The sequence below is a fragment of the Dama dama genome, chromosome 18, assembly GCF_033118175.1.
Source record: "Dama dama isolate Ldn47 chromosome 18, ASM3311817v1, whole genome shotgun sequence".
In the NCBI taxonomy this organism is placed as follows: domain Eukaryota; kingdom Metazoa; phylum Chordata; class Mammalia; order Artiodactyla; family Cervidae; genus Dama; species Dama dama.
The window spans coordinates 113,096,199-113,117,291 of NC_083698.1; the positions used below are offsets into that span (position 1 = coordinate 113,096,199).

Below are 21,093 nucleotides of genomic sequence, written 5' to 3' on the forward strand. Positions count from 1 at the left end.
CGCTGGAGGCTGGGTGTCGGGTGCCCAGGAAAGGTGTCCAGTGCTGCATACAAACCTCCAGACATTCAGCTTAAGTAGAGGAAGCCCCGAGGAGATGACCGGGGCCGCCCTTCCCTCTCAGCAGGGCGGCGGGAGCTGACAGGAGAAGCAGGAGCAGGGGAGATGAGCCCCAGGGGGGGACTTCCAAGCATACTGCCCATGTTCAGAACCAAAGGGGCCCCGTGTCAAACCCCCTGTGCCAGGCCCACACTCGTGCACCAACCCCGACATCCACTGGCGGCTCACGCTGAAACCACCCGAACGCACAGCTCGGGGTGCAGACCCGCCTAGGCAAGAGGCTTTCTGGAAGACTGGACTGCAGCACCAGCGTCTATTTCTGTTGAAGATGCGGAGAACAAGGGAAGCTGAGCCAGCCTCCGTATCAGGCGGCTCCAAGTGGCTGCAGAAATAATTGCTCTTATCTTTAAAAAAAAGGAAACTGGAAAGATGTTTACATTCTTCAGATTTCCACTCTTCCACCTTCCAGTGGGTAAGGCCATGGCTGTGCAGACAAATGCTGGGGAGGTACCCCGAATCCCCAGTGGGGCCGGCCTGGGTCAGCCGTGCGGACACTCATGAGAAAGAGAGAGAGAGAGAGGCCCGAGGCGCGCGGACCGCCAGGGAGGCCAGGGAGGCAGAGCAGACTGCGGACATGCCTGGGACGCGAGCCTCCTCCCGTCGGACGGGGTTCCAGGGGTTGCCTAGCAGACCCCCCCATTCTGTCGCTCGGGGCTGGAGGGACCCGGTGGGTGAGCAGTCCTGATCACTGCACAACTAGTTGGTGACGCTGACACGGCCAGTTAAGCCCAGACCTGGGGCAGAACCCAACCCCACGGTCCTGACGCTGCCTCTCCTCCTGACCGCCCTTCTGGTCACTGAGTCCACCTGGAACTTCCCAGGATGCGCACTTCCCACACTGTCCCCACGGTAACGGCAGCACGCCCACCGACACCGCGCACCGGGACGCGGCGGGGAGCGGGCAGCGCCCACCTCAAGGGTCCCTGCGCCTGCTGGGCAGGGGGCGGGCTTCCCCGAGAGGGCTCCTCGCCCCGTCACCGCTGCGCCCTGTCCTCCTCGGGCGTGGGGGAAGGTGGTCTCCACCCAGCGAGGTGCGGTTCTACTTTAACCTCAACCCTCCTGAGTCAGCAGAGGGGCGGGCGATCCGCCTACAGCCAGGCCGGGGAGGGCGGGGGTCCCCGGCCGGGGTGGGACCCCCAGACACATCGCTGACAACACGGAACAAGGGCTCTGCACCCGCTCCACACTCCACGCAGCCGCCAAGCTCTGTGCGCAGCGTCAGAAGGACCCGGGGGCTGCGCATCCCAGAACCTGCTCAGTGGACTGTGGCAGACGGCGGCTTCCTTCCCTCCCAGGAGGCTTTCCATCTAGGAGGAGGACCAGGGCCACAGCCGATGACCGGACACGCCACCGCAGCCCCGGGGAAGGGGCTGGAGCGTCCTGCCTGCCAGCGCCCGGCATGGGGACCCCAGCCCGCTGTGAGGGTAGCACCAGGAGGCCCCGGGGATGGAGGCAGAGCTGGAAGGGGAGCCGGGATGAGGGGCAAAGCTACGGACAGCGGGACTCCGCAGGACACCGGGCGCCTAGACGCCCCTGAGCCACCGCAAACAAGGGAGGCTGCGCTGCGGGTCGGGGTGGATGAAGCAGGCAGGACGGGTGCCCAGCCACCACGCCCTCTTTCCAGGGCCCCGACGTCCTGCCGGCCCACCAGCAGGTCCCCCCCACCGCCCTACCCGGGGCCCGGCCGCTCCCAGGACCGGTGCCGCCTGCCCACCTCCTCATCCTCAGCCTGCCGCCCCCGCTGCCTCCTGGCCACTGTCGCAGCTGCCGTGGCCCTCGGCCTCCCCGTGGACACTGGCCCATCCCCGTGCCTGCTCACGGAGGCCCTCAGACAGCTGCACCGGCAGGCCTGGTGCTCGACCTGCAGCTGAGCCCGGAGCGCCCGGGCTCAGGCTCCCCCGCACAGCCCGGCGGCTCCTGGCTTCCGGGCAGACTCTTGGCGCTCGGGCACCGCTGGGGCCCAGGAGTTAGCGCGCCGAGGACACGGGCCCCTGTGAATGCCCCAGCGGGTGCCCAGACCTGGAGCAAGCGCGTCCCTGGTTAGAGTGTCCACGCAAACCACGGCTTAAATGGCCTGAGAAGAGTCACGGTGAAAACCGTACAGAATCGTTCTGAAGAGCGGAACCGCCCAGAACGCAGGTTTTCATGAGTCACGCATGTTTTGCAGCAACCATGCTTCCATGTCTGTCGTCTTCAAATGAAAGAAAAACCACAAGTCACGGAGCGGAGCCCTGCTCCACACCCCACGGTCACCGCCCGGGGCACCACTGCACACACGTGTCCTCCCGCTCAACCAGCGAAAGGAATCAGGCGGCAGCCGTGACCTGCCTGCATGACTCACCCCGCGGGGCCCGCAGCTGACCACTCCAGAAGCTCCTGCCGCTCTGGGTCCTCTGGGGACAGAGAACTGGCCCCAAGGCCTTCTCCCTGGGTGCCCCCAGCGCCCACGCACTTGCATCCTGGCCTCCTGCTCTCCGCCCCCCGGCACACCCTGCTGGTCTCTGTAGCCAGGCCGGGCTCCTTCCCTCACAGGGTTCAGCGGCATCCCCGGTGGGGGAATGGCCGGGGCCCCACCCCACCCTGACCCCCCACGTCCTGCCTGCCTGTTCCTGGCTTGGTGAGTCTGTGTGATAAGTCCCTGCCCACCAGAGAGGAAAGGCCTACTCATCACTCACGGACCCCTGCTCCTGCAAAAAGACACTCAACACAGTGGAGGCCCCGCCAACCCGGCTCTACCTGGCCGCGCCGTGCGCCACGGCTTCGCGGGGTAAGTTTCGCCCTGCCAGCTGCTGCAGGGGACAGCGCAGGAAGCCCCCACCTGTGATCGCGTGCAGGGGGCTGGTGAGGACGGGAGGGTGGGACCCGGAGACGCTGCCCCCGCGGGGCACCCGGGCCTAGGGGCCCTCACGCCTGAGAGCTGCAGCCTCCCTCTGCCCGTGCTAAGGGACGTGGGCCAGATGTGATGGCGAGCAGGGTGCCCCCGGTGGTCCGGGAGGGCGTGCTGGGAGGGCAAGGGCGGCCACTGTCACCCCCGAGCCAGATGCAGGCAGACCACCGCGGCCCCTGTGCGGCTCCCCGAGGGGGGCCCCAGGCCCCCTGAGCATGCTATGTGCATGGAGGGCGGGAGGCCCGTGTGAGCCAGGGGGATGGTGGGACAGGCGGGGACACCTCTCCCGCCCACTTCTGCGGGCCTGCACCCTGCTCGCACAATCGCACACGCCTGCACTTGTGTTTGCACGCTCATCCCACGCGCCGCACCGTGTCTCAGGCTGTGCTCACACACGCACTCCATCATGGACTCCTGGGTCTCCGGGGTGTCAGGCGCCCCGGGGCTCCTAAACTCAGCACCGCGGACAGCGGCACGGTCCCCAGGATGGCCCGCCGCGTGTCGCCGTGAGGCAGGAACAGGCCTGAACCGGCGGCTGAGGCCCCACACGGACCTGGCGCCTTGGCCTTCTCGCACTTTGATGACGCACCGCACTGGTTACAAAGTGTCTCAGCTGGCGATGCGTTCCCTTCATTTTTCTTCAAATGCATGGCTCATTCAGTCCACAGATGAATCCAATTAGCATGTCACTGTGACTGATTAAATATGCCTCGTGTGAATTTACATGTCAAAGCACACACTGAACTTGGACGTGGCTTCCAGGCCTCCTAAACAGCTCCGGGGCACAGCCAGCTCCAAACACAAAGGCTGAAGTTTGCTTCTGCTGGGAGTGCCTGGCTCGAGGGAGGAAGGGCCCGGAGCCGGCATCGCTAGTGCAAAGGGGAGCCGTGAACACACACGCAAGTCTCTCTCCATCTCTGACAGGAGGGTCCCCACCTGCATCAGAGGCTGTCGCCTCGGACAGGCCTGGCGGGGGTGGACGCTCGGCCTCTGATCCGAGGGTCCTGGGCAGAGAGGTCGAGGGGCTGGTTCACAGGAGGGACATTCTCGCAGGCAGTGGCATTAACACAGGAATGACGCCGAGGAGCAGATCTCCTTGCTGGGCAGGTGCTAACGCTTATCACGGGCAGCGTCTTCTAATGTAAGTGATCTCTGACCTCCTGGTCGCTTGTCCCCTGGTTTCTGACTTTCTTTTCAGAAGGGAGAAAAAACGGAGTCTGGAAATTGGGTTTTGAAAGTTAAGGAAGAACAGACAGCTCTCACTAGATTCCTCCAAAATCAGTGACCAAGGGGTCTGTGAGTGATGTGGGGGGAGATTCTTAAAATGATGAAATGGTTCAGCCATTCCTTCACCAGACAGACCTGGGGGAAAGCTGGTCCTGCCCACCTGGGAGCGGCTGTCCTCACCCCCCAGGGGCTCTGTCCTCCTGGGAGCGGCTGTCCTCACCCCCCAGGGGCTCCAATCTCTGTCGGGGACCTGCCGCAGAGGCACAGCCAGCCGGTGGCCTGGTCTTCCCCCTAAGTCCAGGGTCCCGGCTATTGCTGGATGGGGAGCGAGGTGTGGGGGGCTGTTAACCCCGCTCCGGGGGGTCCACTCAGGACCTGCCCGTGGGCTCAGGGCTCAGGGCCAGCACTGTGGCGGCTCTGAGGGTCCCCACAGGAGAGGGGGCAGCAGGGGGCCTGTGACGCTGCATGGCTTCTGGGGGAAGGTCGCTAGAGAGTAGGACAGAGGAAAAAAGAGCATTCGAAAGGGAGAGGAAAGAACACATCTTCTACCCAAGTGGGCTTTCAGAGGGCGAGGAGCACCGTGCCCAGGTGGACACACTGCCCCGTGTGCTGCCTTACGAACTGCCAAAGGGGCTTCCCTGGCAGCTCAGTGGTAAAGAATCTGCCTGCAGTGCAGGAGACCCGGGCTCGATTCCTGGGTGGGGAAGATCCCCTGGAGGAGGGTATGGCAACCCACTCCAGTATTCTTGCCTGGAGAATCCCAAGGACAGAGGAGCCTGCAAGAGTTGGACACGACTTAGTGACTAAACCGCCACCAAAGGGGTTACATCTGTTTAACGTGGTCAAAGAAAAACATTCATGTGGAACGGAGGTGTGTTCTGGAGGCCGCCGTAAGGAAGGTCTTCTTCGTGTAAAGGGTGTGTGAGCCCAGCGGAGGATTTAAGGAACCCCCAGAGCGAGCGTGCGGCCCTGTGGGGGGGATGCCGGCTGGAAGGGGGCTCGGATGGGGGTCCTTGGATGGGGAGTGCCTGGGGAGAAGCCCCTGCCCCACGGGGACCCCTGCCCCACGGGACCCCTGCCCCCCGGGACCCCTGCCCCACAGGCCCCCTGCCCCACGGGGACCCCTGCCCCACGGGACCCCTGCCCCACGGGGTGCCTGCCCCACAGGGACCCCTGCCCCACGGGGACCCCTGCCTCATGGGGACCCCCTGCCCCACGGGACCCCTGCCCCATGGGGTGCCTGCCCCATGGGGACCCCTGCCTCACAGGGACCCCCTGCCCTACGGGACCCCTGCCCCACGGGGTGCCTGCCCCACAGGGACCCCTGCCCCACGGGGACCCCTGCCTCATGGGGACCCCCTGCCCCACGGGACCCCTGCCCCATGGGGTGCCTGCCCCATGGGGACCCCTGCCTCACAGGGACCCCCTGCTCTATGGGACCCCTGCCCCACGGGGTGCCTGCCCCACGGGGCCCGCCTGCTCAGTGCCACTGCGGCCAGTCCGCACCCTGAGAACCAGGAGGAAACCTGCCACCTAAGCAGGGACGGCTCGGGGGAGTGGACCTGCCGTGGGGCCTCGCATCCGCCCCGCCCACTGCGTCCCGTCTTACAGACATGGAATCACTCTGAAATGCAGTCGTGAGCTGACAGACGTTTTTGAACACCGCCTCCTCCCACGGCTGGTGGGAGAGGCCCGTCGGGCAGCCCAGCTCTCCACAGCTAGAGACCGCGGGGGCCCATGGCGGGCAACACCCCTGACTGACACCCCGCCCCGGATGCACCCGCACACAAAGCTGGGAGCCCGCGGGCCGTTCGCCCTGACGTTTCTGCACCTCCGTCCAGCCCGCCAGCCCCCTGGGGCTCACCAGCTGCCCGTTCCCGTGCTCCGTGTCCCGGGTGCCAGTTCAGGCAGAGGCCCGAGGTCCACACCTGTGTCTGCTCAGCGGGCCCACGGTGGTCGGCGGTCAGGAGGACGCTTCTAACCGACCCGAGGAGGGAGGCCCCGTCCAGCTCTGCCTCCCCGGCAGCCTCGTTTCGGCCACTCGTCTCCGCGGGCCCCTGCGGCAGGGGCCACGTCTCTGCACGGGCCTGCTCCACGCTGCCCACCCTCTGTCCGGCCGCCCCGGGGAGAACAGGCCGCAGACGTGGTCGAGTGGCTCCAGGGGAGCGGGGAGGGCTGGCAGGGGTGTCCCAGTGGACGGGGGCAGGACAGTGAGCGCCTGCCCAGGCAGAGCCCAGAGCAGGCAGCCCCCCTGGCAGGGGCGCTGGGCCCCACCTGACCCTCCCTTTCACCTCGGGATGTTCAGGGGAAAGAGACAAGGAGGCTGGGGAACACTGGCTGTGCGTGTCAGCCCCGCAGCCTGCTCCCCCGCCGAGGGCCCTAAGGTCACGGAGGGCCCACACTGGTGCCCTGCTCCAGGCTCTCCTGCCAAGAGAGGGATCCAGCGCACCCTGGAAGGCTCGCAGACGGCTCGCTGCCCACGTCCAGGCCCAGGGTCCAGGGGGTCAGCGCGCCTGGGCGAGCCCCTGCAGGACAAGGCTGGCTGGCGGCAGGGATGGCCGCACTTCTCACCACCACCGGGCTTCCTCCAAGGGGCGGCTTGAGCTACCTCCCCGAGGACAAGGATCGGGTGGTGACATTGGCAAGAGCTTACCTATACTGTGTCATCCCGTGGGAGGGAACCCTATCACTGCTTTTGCTGAAGACTTTTCACTTTGAATTGGCTTTTTCTGACTCTGCAATTGTAATAAGACGAGGTGTTGACAGACAGCAAACCGTCTTTGAAGGAGAAAGTATCAGCGTACAAGCACCTGGATCTGCAGGTCTCCAACCCCACAGGACTGCTTCCTGGCGCTACCACGGGCGGCTGCCCTCACCCTGCGGACCACGGGCGACTCGTGAAATCTGCGTCTCATGCAGTCACCCCACGAGTGTGGTCCCATCACACGGCCACACGCAGTGTCACCTCCATGCCTGAGGCACACGATGAGTTATCACAGAGCTGTGTCTCAGGGCCAGATGGACTGGGGTTCCAACGTCCCCTGTGAGTTAGACAGATTCAGGGGTGTCAATGTCCAGTGTGAGTTAGATGGACTGGGGTACCAGAATGCCTTGTGAACTCCATGGACTTGGGGTGCAACATGTCCTGTGAGCTCCATGGGCTTGGGGTGCAGCGTGACCTGTGAACTCCATGGACTTGGGGTGCAGCATGACCTGTGAACTCCATGGACTTGGGGTGCAGTGTGACCTGTGAGCTCCATGGACTTGGGGTACCAGCATGTCCTGTGAACTCCGTGGGCTTGGGGTGCAGTGTGACCTGTGAGCTCCATGGGCTTGGGGTGCAGCATGACCTGTGAGCTCCATGGACTTGGGGTGCAGCGTGACCTGTGAGCTCCATGGACTTGGGGTGCAGCGTGACCTGTGAGCTCCATGGACTTGGGGTGCAGTGTGATCTGTGAACTCCATGGGCTTGGGGTGCAGTGTGACCTGTGAGCTCTGTGGGCTTGGGGTACCAGCATGTCCTGTGAACTCCATGGGCTTGGGGTGCAGCGTGACCTGTGAGCTCCGTGGGCTTGGGGTACCAGCATGTCCTGTGAACTCCATGGGCTTGGGGTGCAGCGTGACCTGTGAGCTCCATGGACTTGGGGTACCAGCATGTCCTGTGAACTCCATGGGCTTGGGGTGCACTGTGACCTGTGAACTCCATGGACTTGGGATACCAGCATGTCCTGTGAACTCCATGGGCTTGGGGTGCAGCATGACCTGTGAGCTCCATGGACTTGGGGTGCAGCGTGACCTGTGAGCTCCATGGACTTGGGGTGCAGCATGACCTGTGAGCTCCATGGACTTGGGGTGCAGCATGACCTGTGAGCTCCATGGACTTGGGGTGCAGCGTGACCTGTGAGCTCCATGGACTTGGGGTGCAGCATGACCTGTGAGCTCCATGGACTTGGGGTGCAGCGTGACCTGTGAGCTCCATGGACTTGGGGTGCAGCGTGACCTGTGAGCTCCATGGACTTGGGGTGCAGCGTGACCTGTGAGCTCCGTGTACTTGGGGTACCAGCATGTCCTGTGAACTCCATGGGCTTGGGGTGCAGCGTGACCTGTGAGCTCCATGGACTTGGGGTACCAGCATGTCCTGTGAACTCCATGGGCTTGGGGTGCACTGTGACCTGTGAACTCCATGGACTTGGGATACCAGCATGTCCTGTGAACTCCATGGGCTTGGGGTGCAGCATGACCTGTGAGCTCCATGGACTTGGGGTGCAGCGTGACCTGTGAGCTCCATGGACTTGGGGTGCAGCATGACCTGTGAGCTCCATGGACTTGGGGTGCAGCGTGACCTGTGAGCTCCATGGACTTGGGGTGCAGCATGACCTGTGAGCTCCATGGACTTGGGGTGCAGCGTGACCTGTGAGCTCCATGGACTTGGGGTGCAGCGTGACCTGTGAGCTCCATGGACTTGGGGTGCAGCGTGACCTGTGAGCTCCGTGTACTTGGGGTACCAGCATGTCCTGTGAACTCCATGGACTTGGGGTGCAGTGTGACCTGTGGACTCCATGGACTTGGGGTGCAGCATGTCCTGTGAACTCCATGGGCTTGGGATACCAGCGTGTCCTGTGAGCTCCATGGGCTTGGGGTGCAGCGTGACCTGTGAGCTCCATGGAGTTGGGGTGCAGCATGTCCTGTGAACTCCATGGGCTTGGGACACCAGCATGTCCTGTGAGCTCCATGGGCTTGGGGTGCAGCATGACCTGTGAGCTCCATGGGCTTGGGGTACCAGCATGTCCTGTGAGCTCCATGGGCTTGGGGTGCAGTGAGTCCTGTGAACTCCATGGACTTGGGGTACCAGTGTGACCTGTGAACTGTGTGGACTATGTTCACAGCATGTCCTGTGAACTTGGGGTACAGCATGCCTTGCGAGTTAGAAGTTCATCTTCAGGAATAGCCGTCAGAGCCTCAGGCCCCCGTGCGGGAGGGCAAGTGGCAGGAACCGGCCCCGGGAGGCAGGCTTGGCCGCAGCAGCCTGACAGTGAGACCCGCTGTGACCACCATCCCCACCAGCTCCTGAGGGCCTCCTGCCGAGCGCCATGGTCTCAGGCTGGTCCCCGAGGCCGGGGCCCCGGCCCCCTCCCAGCAGGCCTTCAGCGAGCGGCGCCTCTCCTTGCCCCTTGTCCCAGCACCCGCGGGCACTGCCCGGGCCAGCCAGGTGGCCAGGCGTACAGAGGGGCTGCGGGTAAGGCCAGGAGAAAGGGGGTGGACTGCTGATGCCGACGGGCCTGTGGGAAGACTCTGTTAGATGTTACGAGCTGGGCATCACAGGGCTTCTGAAGTTACTGCATCGGGACAATTCGAGAATCAGAGACTTGAGTGCCGCCTCGCATCAGGAAGGCTGTCCTGCTCCAACGTGGGCCCAGGCTCCCCGGCCCAGCGCCGCTGGGGCCACGCAGGGCTGGGCCGTGAGCCTCACTGCAGACCCTGCCAGGCACCTGCTTGCCCACAGGGGCCGCTTCTCTCCAGCCACACGGGCATGTCTCATCTCAGAGACTCGAAGCCCCAGAGAACATGGCCAGACCACACATGCCCGTCTGCATGGCACCTCCTGCCTCCCTGACAAGCTCCCCTCCACCAGGGACAGCTGGAAACGGGGCCCTCGGCCTGGGCACTTCCCACACGCCAGCACACGCCAGCCACGTCTCCAGGGCCCGCGCCAGCTCCTCGGCACTGAGCTCATTCACGATGCCGCCGTGTCCCACCCGTGATGTGTGGCCCCATCACCCAAATGCCTTGCAAGTGTTTCCCGTCCTCCTGCCAGGCCACCCCACCGAATGTCCCTCACGCGGAAGCCAGGAGCTCCCTGAAGTCTTGGGTATCGCAGTTAACACTGCAGGTCCCACCCCACCATTCCCCGTGAAGTCCCAGCATTCTCTCCTCGGGCTGCCTCCTCCAGGAAGCCCTCCCTGCGTCATCAGGGTGTCTGGGCCCAAACGTGTCTTTCCAGGCCCAATGAGGACAAGAGCGGTTCTGCCTGGCTCTCTGTGGCCCATGGCACTCAGCACAGAGCCAGAAAGAGAAGGAAGGTGAGGGGCCGATAAAGACGAGACTACAAAACCCACCTGGACACCACAGATGGCTCTGGGATGGGCTGGGCGCCACGCTGCCGGCTCCCAGACCCAGGCCCGGCCACCGATGCAGACGCCCAGTCGCGCGTCCCTGGAGGCCCGACCCCCGGCACAGTGAGCCCCCCGGCCCGCCCGAGCCGGCCTCCCCGAGCAGCGCAGCCCTGGCCTCTGTCCCACGGCCACGCCGCCTCGTCCGGCCACCTCCTGTTCAGGTCCCACTGTGGCCTGCTTTCTTTCCAGAACCCTCCGTTTCCTGACATGATGCGATGAACGCCTCGGGACAGTGCAGGGTACTGCGCCTCACTACAGCACACTGCCGCGCACCGCACCACGCCGTGCCCTGGGCCGCGCTTTGCACGGGTCACAGCGTGTCGGGCAGCACCGTGCATCACGGAACAGTGTTCCTACATTACGTGATGTTACACGCGTTGCTCCCTTGCATACCTGATACCCCGCCGATCACACGCCGCGCACGTTGCGTCACCAGCCACACCACGCCGCATTATGCGCCATACTGCCCCCTCCTTGCGTCCCCCCGGGGCTGCACCTTCACCAGAGCTGAGCCTCTGTTCGGTCAGACCGCAGCACACCCCGGTCCGCTCAGGGCCTGGGGCGGCCGAACCACACTGGTACCGACCAGTGACCACCAAGGGGGGCTGGCATTGACTGAAAGCATCTCCAGGAGACGCCTGGGCCCTCAGAGACACAGGCTCAGCGTCCTCACTGTGGGCACCCTGAAGCTCAGCCAGCCCCTCCCCACGCCCTGGTTCTGCACTCACACGTGACTGGGGCCGGGGCGGGCCAGCCGGGGTCTGCGTGCTGGCGGCGCTGCAGCTCCCAGGACCTGCGCGGGCCTGGCCTCCAGGACCTCGGGCTCTGGTCTCCACTGCCGTCCCCGACTCGATCTCCCCCTCCACAGAGTCACCTGTGTCGGCATCTGCTCCAGAGCGATGGGGCCCATGAACAGCCCTCAACCCTGACAGTATCCAACACCTGACCAGGATTCCAGGAGGAAAGTGCGGCCCCAGCCCTGAAGGCCCCCCGTCCCCTCCCATCCACTCTGCTGGGGCTCCTGCAGGGACAAAGACACGAACAAGAAGCCTCAAATACCTTCCCGGGGCCGAGGATGAGAGAGGAGGTTCGTTACAGAACCATCTTCAAATATTTCAAAACAGAAGCAAATTTGTTCATCGTGTAAGTATGAACAGGGAGCAGCCCCACACGTCATCACGGGGACTTCCTGAGCGGGGCTCTAACCTCCCTGACAGCACGGCATCGAGTCCGCACCCGGCGGGAGGCCTCCTCTGCCCGCGACAACAGGCATGCCCGCAGGGCGGAGGGGGTCGAGCTGACTCTGCAGTTTGGTATTTCAGCACCAAACACTACGGTCCTGTGGTCACAGACTCATTCTCTGTAGTCCTCTCCCTTACAGCATCAGGTACATTGAAAACATGAAAGTACTCATAAAAGGAACTACGTTTTTAAACGGTGGGCGCACGTTGCCCATTCTGCAGAAGCACAACCTGCAGCGGGCACGGCGGCTGGCGCCCCCACGCTGGTTCCCGGACACGCTGGGGCAACCCAGAAACCTGAGTATAGGGGCTGTGACTTGACGCTCAGGCTGCGGGCGCCGTTCCCCCTCCATGCATGACACGGACACATGAGCCAAAAACCAAGACACCAGGTTTCAAGTAATCAACCTCACTTCCCCCAGAGAGCAACAAAATAAATGAAAGACCACTGTCACAAGTATGTGGTCACAAATCTAAAAAGATAAGGCTTCATTTCATTTCATTCCATTCATATTGTCCTTAAGTTCCAACAAATCAAGTCCTGAAAGTGTTATTTCCCGGTACTGGGATGAATTGCTACTTACGGAATGATTAGTGCATATCTGGGTAAAACACCGATACCTGCTTTGGTCTTAAGTATATTCAGTAACCTCTTGTACTGAGGAAGGAGGAGCATGAAACCAGTCCATGCAGCGAGGGGGCCTGGGCCACTCAGGCGCAGAGAGTTCAGACCGGAGTCTGCTGCCTCCTTCCCCAGGACCCACTCTGCCACTTTGCCCGACGGGGAGACTGCCCGGCCGGGTCGGCTCCACCCCGAGCCCCACTCCTGCAGTGGAATGAAGCCTGCGAGCAGGCTCAGTCTCCACAGGCAGATCTGTCAGATTTTTACGGGAACTGGTACAACTGTGCAAGGAATTCTTCTTTAACCAACAGTTCTTGTCCTCAAAATCATTGTGCTAATAAGTTGCTTCAGTCTTGTCCGACTCTTTGCAACTCCATGGATTGTAGCCCGCCAGGCTCCTCTGTCCGTGGGATTCTCCAGGCAAGAGTACTGGAGTGGGCTACCATTTCCTTCTCCAGGGATCATCCTGACCCAGGGATTGAACCCGCATCTCTTATGTCTCCTGCATTGGCAGGTGGGATGGGTACCACTAACGCCAACTGGGAGGCCCCAAAATCATTACTTTGAACAAATAAGCATCAGTAAGGGCACCAAAATCCACTGCAAGTAAAAGCCAACAGCAACCAAGACCAAGAAGACCTGGGTTTGTTCCATTAAAGGGGGCGTTACCGATACTTCTGTGCCAGCTTACTGTCAGTGGATAAAGAAACTTTAAGTTAACAGACACAATACGACGAGGCCTCAGCTGCCAAGAACTGTCTCTCAGGCACCCAGGACACGCGCTGCACTGCGCCCCAGGAGGAAGTGTCAATCCCGTTACAGCAGTTCATATGCTTAGCGACGTGCAGGACTGGCTAAGGCTGGCTGAGGCGGTCACTCTGTGCTACGTCTGGGCATCTGCGCCCAGCACGGCGCTCGCAGAAACAGCCTTACCTGCCGCCTTCGCCGCCGCTGCTGCCGTCACATTCTGGGCGTTGGCGCGCACCCTGAAGGTCACCGCTGGCCCCTCGACCCTGGAAGAGACCATTTAGGAGGTGTCAGGACTGCTCAGCGCGCCCCACACACCCCAGGGCCACCGTGGGTCCCAGGGACTCTGCCCACAGGCTCTGCTACTCTAAAAATACACATGGCAGGGCTCTTACAAAAAGATTCAAATCAACCCCAATAAACCGACAGACACTCCTGCATGGAAAAAGAAAATTGTTATGGAAACAGGTTTTAGTAGTCAGTTCCCCAGGGAGCCACAGGAGCCAAGCACAGACGGGAAAGAGACAAGTATTTTTAAAATTCTCTTGAAAACTTATTGAAATCTTTAAGAACTACTCAGTATAAAAATAACTGGCAGGGGACTGCTTGCCAGGAGTTATCAAAACTGTTCAAAGCATTTTAAATACTTTGTTGAACATGACTATGACTTTGAAAATCGCATCCGTTTTTAAACAACTGATCCATCTGAGGGGGACGGGGAGCTGTTTCCATCAGGACTCCCCAAGCTCCGCATCTCCTGGCCCGTCACCCCCTGGACAACCCCCTGGGGCTGGTGTCCCAGGAGCGGGAACCACGCAGGCGGCCCTTCCCACCAGGAGAGCCCGCAGGACAGCACTCTTCCTGGTGACCAGTGAGGTGACATCTCTACTCTAACCAAATCTGGAGAGTCCCGGTAAGTAGGGCCCCCCAAACCTAACCTTCCCTTGGGTGCTGAGAGTGTTCTCTGAAGATCACGTGGATGCTCCTGGTTTCCGAAAGACAGAGCGCGCGGTTCATTCACGTGTCCCCACCTGCAGCACCACAGCCTGCCCTCCTTCCTTCCTTCCAGGACACCACGTGCAAGTCCCAGGACGTGCATACATGTGACCCTGGGATGCTGCACACGCGACCTTAGTGACCCTGGGACGGCCCAGTGTGGAAAGCACTCTGTGAACGGAGGTTCCGTGTCTCTGACCACCCAGCCTCACGTGGCCAAGCTCTGCCCTGGCGCCAGGAAGAAAGGGTCACCAGCCGCCCGAGGCGGATCCGACCTCCCGGCTGACCTCAGCGTGAGTTCAGGGCTGTCTCCACAGCACCTGCTCTTTCAGGCGGGCACGCGGAGTCTCTGCACAGAGATCTCTGCATGTCTGTGTCCCAGGTCACCACCTGTCACCCTGCTGAGCCTTTTAAGCTCTGAGGCCTCAGGCGGGCTCGGCTATAAAATGGGAGGTGGTTCAAGTCGCCAGGGAGATAAGAAGGGGCAAATAAGAACAAACTCCACTGGGGGAAACTGAAACACTATTTCGGGGGCACCCTGCTGGCCTGCTGCGGACTTGGGGAGGGGGTTCAGGCTGAGGCAGCCCCGGCTGCCCGGGCTGGCCTCGGGCTCAGCTGAAGGCCCGGGCTGGGGGCCCAGAGTGCGGACGGCCTCCTGTCTGCCCGCCCAGCGAGAGCCCGGAGCAGCGCATGCATCAGTGCCGCCGACAGCCGGGACTCGATTATAAAACCATAACCGCGCTGGCCGGGCGTCTGTCGGCCCAATTACAGCGGCACGCCAATGCCGTCTTAATGGCCTCTAATGATGTAGTAAGAAATAATGGAATTTACTTGACAGCTACAGAGCCATTAACAAAACATATTAAGCATAACTAGTCTCTCCACAGAAACACACACCACCCTGGAAGAGCGCTCCGAGCGGCGGCCTCCGTGCCTCTCCAGGAGCGACGATCTGCCGCGCCAGCACCGCGACACACAGACCCCCTGCGGCCATGCGGTCGTCCCCTCCAGACCCCTGCCCGGGTCACCCCTGCAGATGCTGTGGACCCGCACATGCCGGGTCCTGGGGTCGACACACAGGACTCGTATGTACCGTTTGGGACGCCACACGCACCCCACACGGGTGCAGCATTAAAGACCCACAGCTGCCAGCCCCGCATCGACTGGGCAGGACCCGGGCTCCCGAGGCACAGACGTGCGGGCTGGTTCGAGGCTCCAGGGCCGGGCGAGGCCTTGGGGTGGGACTCGGTCACGAGAGCCATGGCCAAGACTGACAGAGGCTGAAAGAGGGCGGTGGCGTCGTTGTGGCCCCCAGGGGAGGCAGGAGGCCCCGCTCACCAAGCTGGAAAGAGATCGCAGCAAGTGATATTTACAAAAGAGCTGGTCTCACGATCAGCCCACCTCTGGAGGCGGGAAAGCCCCCAGGACCCGCAGACCTGGAGATGGTGTGTCTGGGAGGGACTGAGCCAAGGAGTGAGGAGCAGAACGGGGTGACAGGCGGAGAGGGGTCACCAGGTCAGGACCGCATCTACTTAAGTCCCGGGACCCCGCCCCTCCCCCTGGAGACCCGCGGGACCCCGCCCCTCCCCTCACACTAGAGCCCCTGGGCACTGCCCCTCCCACTGGAAACCCCCAGACCCCGCCCCCTCCCACTGGAGACCCCGGGGACCCCGCCCCTCCCCTCCCACCGGAAGCCCGGGGTCCCAGTGCGTTTCCGACGGCCCTGCACGCTCTTCCCAGCCTCAGGGTTCCATCAGAAAACAAGAGTGGGACCCAGACCAACGCACCTGCCACGTGGCAGCCCTGGACTCCGTGTTACCAGCTTTCTCTAAAACCCAGCCCACTGAGGATGTGACGGACTGGGGCACTCGGGGACCTCAGGCCTCTCCTCGGGGCGTGCACACTGCGGGCGCCAGCCCCAGGCCCTGGTTCACCTGCAGAGGGGCCGCCCCACCGTCCAGAGCCCCTGGGGTTCCGGGTCAGCGGGGCCCTCTCGGGGTCACCGTCCTGCTGACACTCGGGTTTCTGCTGCGCTTACAGAGCTAACCGGACCCCCTGGATGCTCCCCCCTCTTCCTCCCGCACCAGCCTCTGTGGCACAGTGAACACGCCCCACGGGGAACCTGCTGGAGGGACGCTCAGAAGGAGGAGCCGCCCGAGCCCCATCCGCACTCACTCGACGTCCGTGAAGACGCCCGCCGGCACCTCCAGGAGCCGCGCCACGTCCTCCAGCGCCTGCGTGCCCTTGTCCAGGCTCAGGGAGCTGTGGGGAGACGGCAGGGTTACCGGGCGGGCTTCTCACTGCGAGGACTGGGGCCCGCGACCCCCACGCCCCCTCACTGCGAGGAACGGGGACCCGGACCCCACCTCCTCACTGCAAGAAACGGGGACCCCGGACCCCACCTCCTCACTGCAAGCAACGGGGTCCGCACCGCCCTCCACCCCTCACTATGGGGAACGGGGCCCCGCGCCCCCTGGAACCCCACACCCCCACCCCGCCCTGATCCAAGAGCTGCTCTGCCTGTATTTCCATTATGTGGCCTGGGTAGGGGGCAGGGGGCGGCTGGGAGCAGGTGTCTCCCCAGACGTGATGAATCACCCCACTTTAAACCAGTAAGAGGAGCAACACGGTGCGAATGGGGGTGCTGGGGAGCGAGGTGGGCCCAGGGAGCAGCAGGCTGGTCCCTGCTCTGCAATGGGGGGCTGCCCCCCACCCCCACCATCCTGCTTCCTGAGACAGTGAGGAGCCCTCAGGGCTGGGAACCCATGCCTCAAGGATGGATGAGACCCCAAACCTCCCAGACACTCTCTCCACAGACTTTTATGTCACCAGGTTTTAAAATAAGAATGTTTTAAAAGTGGTGTATCTGCATGTGCGGCTACCCTGGAGTCCTCCCACCTGCTGCCCTGGGGACAGACACAGCTGCAGCCCTGGCCCTGCAGTGGGGCTGAGCCCAGAAGAAGGCAACTGAGGAGAGCCACGCACGCACCCGGTGTGCACACAGCCCCCAGATGCGGACACACCCCAGGAGTGCACACACACCCCTGAGGACACAGATACTTCCCAGCTGTGAACACACACACACACACACACACACATCTGCAGACACAGACACTCCCCAGGAGTGCACACACACCCCTGAGGACACAGACACTCCCCAGCTGTGCACACACACCCCTGCAGACACAGACACTCCCTAGGAACACACACACACACCCCTGCAGACACAGACATGCCCCAGGAGTGCACACACCCCCGAGGACACAGACACTTCCCAGCTGTGAACACACACACACACACCTGCGGACACAGACACTCCCCAGGAATACACACACACCCCTGCAGACACAGAAACCCCCTGGGTGTGCACACACCCCTGCAGACACAGACACTCCCTGGGTGTGCGAACACACCCCTGCAGACAAACGCTCCCCAGGTGTGCAGAGACAGCCCTGCAGTCACTCCCCAGGTGTGCACACACACACCTGTGGGCACGGACACTCCCCAGGTGTACACACACACGCCTGCGGACACAGACACTCCCCAGGTGTGCACACACACACCTGTGGGCACGGACACTCCCCAGGTGTACACACACACGCCTGCGGACACAGACACTCCCCAGGAGCTTCAGGGGGACACCTCAGCCCCTCCTGCTGCGCTGTCAGGGCAAGCAGGGCAAATGGCTCGTGACAACTGTGGCCCCCATTCTAGCTCAAGTCAGACAAATGAGAGGCTGTCAACTGTACTCAAACCCAGCACGCAATTATTTCTCTTTTGTTTTTAAACTATGTGGCCATCAGCTGTCATTTCATGGCCTGAACTTCCTTAGAAAGCAGTTGGAGTTAATCTCAAAAATCACTGGACGGACATAGCACTTGCAATTTCACGGGCCGACTGTGACACCTGCCTCCGGGTCTCCTGGATACCTGCCGCCAGGAAGAGAGATGGCGTGCTTCTAGCAGCCAGAGGTCAGAGCGGGAGTGGCGGCGGGTGCTCTGCCTGCCTCGCCGTCAGGGCAGGAAGGGTCACCGTCAAGAGCTGGCGGGGCCTCCCCTCTAAGGCACTTAACTTCCTGAGACAGAGTGCTCCTTAAGCGAGATGTGTGCTGGGGAGTCTCTAAATCAGCAAAACGGAAAAAGGGCCCTGTAATCCAGGTCAGGAAGCTTGCCGAGAGGGGCCACACCCCATTCTCAAGGCAGCCGCCCCACCCATGCACAGCCTAGGTTCACCACTGGGTCAAAATGAGAAAATCTGTCAGGGGAGCGTTGAGGCCACTCTCAAAACAAAGACTAGGGACAACCTGAGGGTCAGAAACATTCAATTCAGTCGCTCAGTCGTGTCCGACTCTGACCCCATGGACCGCAGCACGCCAGGCCTCCCTGTCCATCACCAACTCCCGGAGCTTGCTCAAACTCATGTCCATTGAGTCGGTGATGCCATCCAACCATCTCATCCTCTGTCATCCCCTTCTCCTCCTGCCTTCAGTCTTTCCCAGCATCAGGGTCTTTTCAGAAACATTGAGACCAGTGAGATCTTAAAGGCAAACTCTTCGCCATCAACCACAAGTGATTCTATGGAAATTATCTCGTTCACTGCTCACAACAAACCTGGAGGTTTTAACCTCCAGGGGAGGTATTAACCTCCCTTGAAAGAGGTGGAAACTGAAGCTCCAGAAATTAAATTCAGTGCCGAAGATCACACTACCAGTAAATCCTCAAAGAAAGACAAACGGAAAGGTTTCTGTACACCCTGGGGTGGCAGCTTCACGACTGTGGGGCAAGCCCTCACCCTGATGGCACACGCCCTCACCCGACCACGCCCTCACCTGACCACGCCCTCACCCTGACCACGTCCTCACCCTGACCACGTCCTCACCCAACCACGCCCTCACCTGACCACGCCCTCACCCTGACCACGTCCTCACCCTGACCACGTCCTCACCCAACCACGCCCTCACCTGACCACGCCCTCACCCTGACGGCACACCCTCGCCTGACCATGCCCTCACCCAACCACGCCCTCACCCGACCATGCCCTCACCCGACCACGCCCTCACCCTGACCATGCCCTCACCCAACCACGCCCTCACCCGACCATGCCCTCACCCGACCACGCCCTCACCCTGATGGCACACGCCCTCACCCGACCACGCCCTCACCCTGACCACGTCCTCACCCTGACCACGTCCTCACCCTGACCACGCCCTCACCCGACCACGCCCTCACCCGACCACGCCCTCACCTGACCACGCCCTCACCCTGACGGCACGCCCTCACCTGACCACGCCCTCACCCTGACGGCACGCCCTCGCCTGACCACGCCCTCACCCGACCACGCCCTCACCCTGATGGCACACGCCCTCACCCTGACCACGCCCTCACCTGACCACGCCCTCATCTGACCATGCCCTCACCCGACCACGCCCTCACTTGACCACGCCCTCACCCAACCACGCCCTCATCTGACCACGCCCTCATCCTGATGACACACGCCCTCACCCGACCACGCCCTCATCTGACCACGCCCTCACCCGATCACGCCCTCACCCTGACCGCAGGCCCTCACCTGACCACGCCCCCACCCCCACGGCTCCCCATCCCAACCTCTGCCCGAGTTTAACCCCAAGCAGACAGAACGCCATCCGCTCCCGCGCTCCCTCAGGTCCTCTTTCCCTAGTGTCCCCGCCTCTTCTGAGACAGATGAGAACCAGCGCCAAGCGGGCTGTCGCTCCTGCCCGCAGGCGTCCACCTCAGGGGCGCTGCGTCCCAGAGCTGGCGGGGCTTCGGGCACCTCACTTCCCAGGTGTGAACATGTCACTGTTTACTCAAAAATTCTCCAAAGGTCGGGAGCCAACTGAGTGATGGACCACAAAATGAAAATGGGTCGACCTTGATACCAGCGTTTTTGCTGAGATACTTGAAATCCGTCAATAAAATGAGACTTTCATGGGATTCACCAATTGTTCTATAAAAATCATGATGTTTATCTTTTAAAATAATCTTCCAAGGTAGTTAACATCTTTGCTAACCCACAGGAATTCTCCCTAGTGCAGAAGAGTGATGCTTCTGACGAGGCCAGGGATGCATGCAGAGGCCACTGTGATAATTCAGAATTCCAGCTCCAGGGTGCACTGTCTCCTTCCCTGCAGAAGTCTAACAAAGACCCCACTTCTCAGAGCAGGGGTGAGTGAGCCCATGATAAACTATGAGCTGAACTGAACTCCTGTGAGGGCTGGACACAGGCAGATCCATCCGAGTCTCTAGCAGTCCTGAATGACTCAGTAAATTAGCCTTAAAAGACTGCTAACAACCACTAACTCTTCAGAGATTTAAAAAAAAATGGAAGAAAAAAACTGCTGTTTTCCAACATCATTTTTTAACATCAAGATGAGACTGTGCTTCTCAACATAAATTTATTCAAAATTTTAGTAAATATGTTCTCCATAGGACATTTGAATAAACATATTCTCCACAAATATAGTCTCCATAACAATTTTACTCTCCAGGGGGAAAAAAAATCTGCCAAAAGCTTAATACAAATCTAAGTACAAAATGTCTTAGAGTCACCTTTATAAAAAGTGCATGGAAATAAAAAACATAAAAGGGAGTAATGTAAAAATGTAAGGTTTTTGCATGCATTCAGAGTTAAGTTGCTATCCACCTAAACAGACCTGTAACTATAAGATGCTTTATGTAAGCCTCACGGTAACCACAGAGCCAAAGCCAACAGCACAATCTTAGAAAGCTTCTGGCCTTTCCCCACTGGGCGTGGGCCTTCCTGCGGGCTTGTTGTGCGAAGCCGCTACTGTGATGAGGGTGTTCCCTCTACACCTGCTCTGTTAGGAGTTTGTGTCACGAAAGGAAATGGAACTTTTTCTTATTGAGAGGGTCACTCTCACCTGCTTCCATGACACAATACGATCCAGACACACCGCGTGTCCCAGACTGTGGACCAGGTCAGGGAACACCGCCCCTCCCCAGCCTTCTCCTGACCAGAGAGGGTCAGGGGCCTTTGTACGCTTCTCCACCCACCTGTGCCTCCCGACCCCAAGGGAGCCCGTCCAGCATCGGAAGCTTGAAC

At 61.3% G+C, this 21,093-nt stretch overlaps 1 protein-coding gene across 2 annotated transcripts in view; it reads right to left on the minus strand.

The window, feature by feature from the left end:
• PTPRN2 (protein tyrosine phosphatase receptor type N2) overlaps positions 1 to 21,093 on the minus strand; it is a 600,304-nt gene that overhangs the window by 346,764 nt on the left and 232,447 nt on the right. For both annotated transcript variants that reach the window (XM_061166236.1, XM_061166237.1), the window contains 2 exons: positions 16,186 to 16,272; positions 13,201 to 13,280 (listed from right to left, as the gene is read on the minus strand). In XM_061166236.1, coding sequence (XP_061022219.1) covers positions 13,201 to 13,280; positions 16,186 to 16,272 — 167 coding nt within the window. The remainder of the gene's footprint in view (positions 1 to 13,200; positions 13,281 to 16,185; positions 16,273 to 21,093) is intronic.